The sequence below is a fragment of the Mirounga leonina genome, unplaced genomic scaffold (genome assembly GCF_011800145.1).
Source record: "Mirounga leonina isolate KUSES-001 unplaced genomic scaffold, KU_Mleo_1.0 Mir_165, whole genome shotgun sequence".
Lineage (NCBI taxonomy): Eukaryota > Metazoa > Chordata > Mammalia > Carnivora > Phocidae > Mirounga > Mirounga leonina.
This window is the reverse complement of record NW_023270415.1, coordinates 81,297,214-81,304,743: the sequence shown is the minus strand read 5'-3', so window position 1 is coordinate 81,304,743 and position 7,530 is coordinate 81,297,214. Positions and strand designations below refer to the sequence as shown.

At 61.7% G+C, this 7,530-nt stretch overlaps 1 protein-coding gene across 2 annotated transcripts; it reads left to right on the top strand.

The window, feature by feature from the left end:
- The first annotated feature begins 60 nt into the window (after positions 1-60).
- Positions 61-3,802, top strand: LY6E (lymphocyte antigen 6 family member E). 2 transcript variants are annotated; one of them, XM_035012062.1, is made up of 4 exons: positions 61-240; positions 2,116-2,221; positions 2,615-2,734; positions 2,811-3,802. In XM_035012062.1, exons 2-4 carry the CDS (start codon positions 2,170-2,172, stop codon positions 3,029-3,031), a joined length of 393 nt encoding a protein of 130 aa, XP_034867953.1. In that variant the 5' UTR covers positions 61-240; positions 2,116-2,169; the 3' UTR covers positions 3,032-3,802. The 2 variants fall into 2 exon arrangements, with proteins under 2 accessions (XP_034867953.1, XP_034867954.1); XM_035012063.1 differs by having other exon boundaries at positions 62-240; positions 2,113-2,221.
- Positions 3,803-7,530: the final 3,728 nt, after the last annotated feature.

The following is a 7,530-nucleotide window of genomic DNA, read 5'->3' as shown; positions in this document are numbered from 1 at the left end:
CCCGCCCGCGGGAGCCCCGACTCCGCCCCTGCTTCCTCCCCCGCCCGCGGGAGCGCCGACTCCGCCCCGCCCGCCCCTGCGCCCCGAGCTCGCCCCTGCGCCCCTCGCCAGCACGGGCGCCGACTCCGCCTGCGGTCCCCCGCCCGCCGCGGCTGCCGGCTGCCGGAGTCCCGGGGTGTCGTGCGCTTGGGCTCCAGACTTGGGTAGCTCGGCGAGGCCGTGGACCTGCGTCTGCCCCGCGTGAGTCGGCGGGGCCCGGACCGGGGCTGGGGGAGCGGGGACGACCCCTTTGGCCCCGGGCAGGACGGAGGCGGGGCGAGCAGGGTGCCGGGAAAGACGCGGGAGGGACTGGAGGAGGCTGGGAGTCCGGGCTTACGGGTGGGCTTGGCGCCTGGGGGCTGAGCCTCCACTCCCATCCCCCAGCCCTCCCAGCCCTTCCGAATATTTCCCGAGATCGGGGCTGGAGCGGGCGCAGACCAACACCAGGCGCCCTCCCTGGCTGGGTGGCCCAGAGCCGCGCAGGCTTGGGGCCCATCACCCGACTCTAGGTTCCCCTTCACCTCTCCCGTGGGGATTGGCGAGGGGCATCGTTGCTGATTTAAGAAGGGGCCTGGGATCTTGGCGGGGCAGCAGGATGGGAAGAATTGAGTGCCCTTCCTGGTGGACCACCCTGGGGACTGGAACCTACTCTGGGAAGGGGTGAAAGCTCCTTGTTTGCCAAAGATTATGCAAGCATATGAGGTGCCTAGGAGCCTCCACCCCCAGCGCCCCCCCCCCCCACTCCCTACCCCCCTACTGAGCCATCTGGCTCCTTCCGATCTTCGATCTTCGGGGACAAGGACTAGCTCCTACCTCTGTAGTGGCCCCCAGTCACTGGATGCCTGGCCTTGTCAGAAATCAGCCCTGCGAGCCTGGGGCAGGAGTGGGCAGTCTGGGTCCCAGATGGCACTGTCCCCGAGCCCCACTGGTTCCCCTCGGGGCCCCTTGGCCTGACCCTGCTCATGTCCATCCACTCCAGCCAGTGCCCCGACTCAGCCCAGTGGGGCCTGTTTGGTTGGGGGCCTGGCAGGGGACAGTGGGGACACGGGCTGTGATCGGCGGCTGTGCATTCCAGAGCTTCCTTGAGAACAGCTCAGTTTCTCCAGGCCCAAACCTCACTTTACAGAAGAGGAAACTAAGGCTCCTTTCTCCCTGAACTACCTGGATCTGGAGCTGGGCTCGGCCCTACTCTTGGGCATCTGCAGCTCCTATCCCCGACCCCAGGATGTCATCCCAGGCCTAGAACTGGGCCAGGGAAGCCTGTTGTCTCCCTGGCATTCTTCTTCCCAGTGCCTGGGACCTGCTCCCCAGGCCCAGAATGCCCTTCCCACACCCATGGCGTCCCCAGCCGAAGAAGGCACGAGACTGCTCCTCCCACATCATGCCTCCTGCCCAACAGGGAACCAGAACCCCAGCTGCTCCCCTCCTTGTGCTTTCTCCACCCACTGCCACTGGTCTCTGCCCAGGAGAGGGTCCTGGTGGAGGGCACCAGGCAGCCCCCATAGACTCCTATCTACCTAGCTGAGACTCGCTGAACCTCTTTTTCAGGCACGAGATGGGGGAATAGCAGATATTTATAGGTTCGCTGTCGTCAGCTTTGAATAACATAGGGAGAAACATAGAAAACTGCTGGAGGTGGGCGCTCGGCACCCAGCCCAGCCCGAGTCCCTCATGTCAGGAATGGAGCTGGCTCATGGAAAGTCCTGGATGCAGGCCAGCTAATATTCCTGGCCACTCTCCCCCCACCCCCAGCACCACCAGCAGGGGCCACTCTCTTGGCCTCCCTTTCTGTGTGATCCTGAGATCTTTCATGAGCTCCCTCATCTGGCCCCAGCAGCAAGCACCACAGGCTGGGGGACGGGTCTCAACTAGAAGGAGTGGGCACACTGAGGGGTAGGTGGGAATGGGGCAGGAAGACCCTCCGTGTGCTGGCTGTGCTTCTGCCAGGGATAGGCGCCCCCCTCCCGCCTGCCCCTCCGTCTATCAAATGGGGGCAGCGCAGCTCCCAGGGCCTGAGGCTCTGGCCCCTCCTCCCAGTGGGCAGCCCGGTCCCTCACCGAGTTGTTCTCTAAGCAGGAGCAGTATCTTTGGCTTTGTGAGGCCCCAGACTGGACACCGGTCTCCTCCAGAATGAAGGTCTTCCTGCCCATGCTGCTGGCTGCCCTCCTGAGTGTGGAGCAAGGTGAGATGCCCCTTGGGGCCCCGGGCCGTTGGCTGAGCTGTGCTTTCCTCCTGGACTCCCCCGAGCGGTGCCCAGGGGCCCTTCAGGCCTGTTCCTGCCTGACCTGCTGTGGCCGGCCGAACGGTCCTCTCCCCCAGCAAAGCAGGTCCCTGCTCCTTGCTGCTCCCCCGGAGGCCTGAGTTCTGACCCTGACACACTTACTACTGTGCTTTGGGACGTCCCTGGAGCTCCTCCTGCAGGGCCAAGGTCTGGAGTGTGATGATTGCTCGAATAACATCGGCAAATGATTGGGAGGTGGTTGGGTGTTGGCTCGGGACTGGCAGGGGACACCGCTGGAAGGCATCCCAGGGCCCAAGACAGGTCTCACCTGCAGCGTCTCCCCTTCTTCTGCAGCCCACTCCCTGGTGTGCTTCTCGTGCACGAACCAGAACAGTAACTTCTACTGCCTGAAGCCGACCATCTGCGCGGACTCCGACAGCTACTGCGTCACGGTGTCCGCCTCTGCCGGACTCGGTGAGTGCTGGCCGCCGCCCCTCCCCGCGCGGCCGCCCCCCCCCGCCCCCCCTCACCGCCTTGCTGTCCTGTGCAGGGAAACTGGTGGACTTCGGCCACACCCTGAACAAGGGCTGCTCCCCGATCTGCCCCAGCCCCAGCATCAACCTGGGCGTGGCGTCCGTCGGCACCTATTGCTGCCAGAGCTTCCTATGCAACCTCAGCACCGCCGGCCGGGGATTGCGGGCCAGCGGCGCAGTGCTGGGCCTCGGGCTCCTGCTCAGCCTGCTGTCCGCCCTGCAGCGGCTCGGGCCCTGACCGCTGGGGCCCGGCAGCTGGCCCAGACACCCCCAGCTCAGGAAGGAAGGCCCGCGCCCCCCACCCCCCGCCCCGCCAGCCCCCGAAACGATGTGGAAGCCTCTTCCTCTGACTCTTCACCCTGCTCGATCCCAGCGCTCTCCGCCGTCGGTGCCCACGGTCAGGCCTGCCCCTTGCGCCCCCATCTGCCCTCCGAGGCGGCCCCTAACCTCACTTCTCGGGCGGGGATGTGACCTCCTCAGGTTGGAAGGGCTGAGGGCCCGGAGTCAGAACTGAGTCCTGGGGACACCCTGGGAGGGGCACGTGCGCCCCAGGCTCTGCTCCGTCTGTGCCCAGGTGGGGTGGGAGATGTGCTTTGTGCCGCTGCATCCCAGGGGGACCAGCGTGCTGTTGTCAGAGGGGAGTGCGTTCTCTCAGCTGTGTGGACGGGTGTGTGCGTGCGTGCGCCCCCGTGCGTGCGTGCAGTGTGAGGCCCTGCCAGAGCCGGGCCGTGACGGGGGGACAGAGACCCGAGTCCGACGTTAGCGGTGGCTGAGCCACCCGAGCCCCAACAACAAAGCTGCTTCTCTCTCGCCTTTCTGCGTCCCACGTTCACCCACTTTAACGGTGGCCTTTTGGAAGAAGATGGGCTTCCAGTGCGTCTGGGTTTAGGCCGCTGGACCCAGGAATCAGCCCCCGCCCCCCAGCTGCGGCACCACCCCCCTCCACCCCCACATTGGAGTCGGCCTGCTGCTTTGGTGCCTCAAATAAACACATTCTCCACCTTTCACACTCTGGCTGTGGCTGCATGTTTGGGAGTCCCCCTCCCAGCAGGGGCCTAACGTGGGGGGTCCCCCTGTGGTACAGCCCCACCCTGAGGCCCATATCGGGGAGAGGGCTTCCCCGAGTCCACAGCTCGCTGCCCTAAGGCCTAGAAGGGGACCTCCCTAACCCTAACCCGCATCCTGCACTCTTTCCCATGCCAGACCAGGCCGGGCCACGTGGGAAGTTCGTCCTCAGGCAGGACAAAGGCCGGACAGGGCAGGACCGGGAGCAGGGAGGGCGGCCAGTCTGCTTCTGGGAGGGAGGCAGCAACCTCCAGAGGGAGGAATGGGTTTGGACAGGGAGAAGGCGAGGAGCCTGCAGGAGCATGCACGTGGGACGGGCACCAGCGCCCGGCTCTCTGGGATTTGAGAATGGGATGCTGGGGGCCGTCGGGCCGAGGTGGGCACAGGAAACCCTGGTTGGGCAGGCAGGGGCCCGGTGAGCGGGTGAGTGAGACCCCTGCCCTGAGCCCACTTCTGCTCTGCAAGCCACGTTGTGTCTGTGGTGACCAGGGAAGCCATCTGCAGGGGCCGCTGCCGGGGAAGGCTCTGTGTTCGCAGCCCAGGACTTCTCTGATCCCGCTGGGGGCGTGGCGGAGGCCGTGGCACATCGGGGCGCTCTGGGAAGGTGGGACGGGTTGGCGTCCACTTCATGCTGGCAGGCCGCGTCTGAGGTCCCAGAGGGGGCCCCGAAGGACCCGCCGAGAGGGTCCATGGCTTCATGCAGGCTAGAAATGAGATGGGAGCCAGGAGGAAGTGAGAGCAAAGTTTACTGACGAGCGCAAGGGCTAGAGTATAGTGGATGGAGCGTCTGGGAGACTCCCTGTCCCTTCGGGTTGGGGGTTCCTATTAGAAAGGGTCCGGGCTACTGTTCCTTCAGGAATCCAGGGTAGAGTCCCATCAAAGGTGAGTGTCAGGTGAACAGTGGGTGTTAGTCCGAGACTCGCTGAGGGTGGGGGTGTTGATGCCAGCATCGGCCCAGGTTTGTTGGAGGCTCGTGTCCTGGGACGTGTTTGGGATCCCATTCTTCCAGGTGTTACCAGGTGTTTGGGGCCTAGGAGGAACTCGGAACGGTGAATTGTCTTGCCTCCCCCTGGAGCAGAAAACAAGCTCTGGTTTGCACAGACGCAAGCGGAACTACAGGGCATGAATCACTGTGACCAAGGGGAGAAATAGCAGGACAGAGACTTTGCGAAATGCAGTCCCTTCAGCTTCCCTGCCCCCCACACGCCCGCACACCCAGGTTGTCCTGGGCTGGCCAGAAGCTCCGGTGTGCCTGTGTCCAGCGACCACAGAACAGGGTGTCCAGCAGGGTGGGACAGTGGTCAGTGTGGGGCTCAGGATCCTGGCCCATCTCCAGGGAATCCCTGAGATCAGGCATGGGCACGGGAGCATGGAAATGTCATTGTCACGGCCACCAAAGGGGGACAGCCCGCCAATACACAGAGCCAGGTGACAGCGCAGTGATTGCGCCCAAGGAAGGGACGGCCCCCAAATAAGCGGGGCAGGAGGGATCTGCCCCAGTAGGGTGATAAGAGGAAGGAGACCCAGGCCCAACCAGTTCCTTGTAGAAGGATCCAGAAGCACATCAGAGCAGCCTGATTGAGATTCAGTGGGCAGTGAGCATGTGATTCGCCTGAATGGGTCAGGCCAGCATTAAAAACAAAAGAAGGGGCACCTGGCTGGCTCTGTGGAGTGATCTTAGAGTTGGAAGTTCGAGCCCCAGTTGGGTGTAGAGATCACTTAAAAAAGATTTTTTTTTTTAAAGAAAAAGAATTCAAGGAGCTAGAAATCAGAATGTCCCCCAGATACACTGGCAGGTGTTGTCACAGACGATTCCCCTCGGGGCCCTGAGTCCCCGGGTAGAATGCATTAACCGTGCTGTTCACTCAGCATAGATCAAGCGAGCGCGCTAGCATGGCTCAGACTGGCGAGGTGAGACCCGTGGGCCGCGGTGGGTTGGGCAGAGGAAGTTGCACAAGTGGGCCTGAAACTTGAGAGCCCTGGTCAGGTACTTGGGCTCGGCGCTGGGGCAGTGGCAGGACAGCCGTGCACCCCATGCTCCCTTCCTGCTAGCAGTCTCTTAGGCTTGCATCTCTAGCGCCTACCGTTTCCCGGGGGCTCTTCATCTCTTACTACCCTTCCTACATCTGCACTCAGAGATGGTAATGCTTGTCCGTTTTCAGAAGCCCCCCTGAGGCTGGGGGCATGAAGCCACTGGCACGACGGGGTGGGTGGCCCTCGGGCTCTGCACCCCCTCTGCTCTGGGTGGGAGGGCAGGTCCTTAAGGGCTGGGCTCCCAGGCTGGTGGCCTCCCCGGTTCCTGCTTCCCCTCTGGGGAGGGGAGAGGCTGGGGGCTGGGCGGGAGCAGCAGGAGGTGGGGTGGGGCTGGGTGAGAAGGGGCGGAGGGGTGGGAGGAGGAGCCCAGAGCTCTAAGTTTCCATTTCCCGCAGCCGGAAGGAAGGCAGGTAGGGCGGGGAGGGGCGGGGAGGGGCGGGGAGGGGCGGGCCGAAGGAGCCCCAGACTCTCGCCCTGCCCTGGCAACCTGCCAGGCTGCAGTAAGGGGCCAGGCGCACAGTCGTCAGGAGCCCAGACTCCCTGACCTCAGCGTCAGGTGCCCGGGTGACACCCCACCCCCCATCTCAGTAGCCAAAGTCAGCTCTGTGTTCTGGCCTCGGTTTGCGAGTCCCCGCAGGGAGGGGATCTCTCTCTGGGGAGGGAATGGGTGTGTCTGGCCCTTGCCCCCTCGCCTGCCCCTCCCAGGCTGCTGGCTCTGCTGCCTGCACCTGCTGGCCTGGGAGGTGGAGGGATCCTGCCCCGGCTCTGGCCTCCTCCTGTGGTGGTCTCGGCCCAGGCTGGGCAGGCCCTGCGCCTCCTCTCCCCAGTCCTTGTCATCTTTTAATGAGCTAGAGAAAAAGATCACCTACTAAGGAGTGACACTGAGAATAACCCCTGAATTCTTGACAGCAACTAGGAAGCAGAAGAAAGTAGATGACAACCTAGAGTTCTCTGTGCAGCAAAAGTACCAAAATAAAGTTGAAAGAAAACCATTGTCAGAGAAACAAATCCGAGAGTTTCTTACTGCATACTTGCACTAAAAGAAAGTGTAGGAAGTATTCTTCAGCCAGAAGGAAAAGGATACCACTTGGAAGGGAAGGATCCAGGAATGAGGAAAATACTGGTGAATAAGTGGTAAATCTAAATGAACACTGATTTTGTAAGAAGATTAGTAAGTGTGTCTTGTGGGAGACAATTTGTAGAGGGAGACTTGAAATTCAAAACACAGAGCTAAGTGCTGAGCCCAGCACAGCTGCAGAGCCTGCAGGGGATGGGGTGGGGGGCCCCGGGCACCGCCTTGGGTGGGGCCTCTCCAGCCGGTGACACATTCGTGTGTCTGTGCTTTCTCTAGATCAGCATTGCACACCTCCAAAGGGAATCTCCACTTCCAAACTAGTAAAGGGAAGGATGAAAAAAATACACAAAATCACCAAGAAAGGAGGCAAAGAGAGAAAAGAAGAAAGGAACATAGATGCATAGGGATAGGCCATAAAAAATCATAGTAATATGGAGGATTAAAACCCAAGTGTATCTCCATAATTTATTAAATGTAAATGGATTTAATGCTCCAATTAAAGATTAAAGTTTGAATAGTTTTTGAAGACCCAATATATGCTGTTCCCAGAGATCCACCTGAAT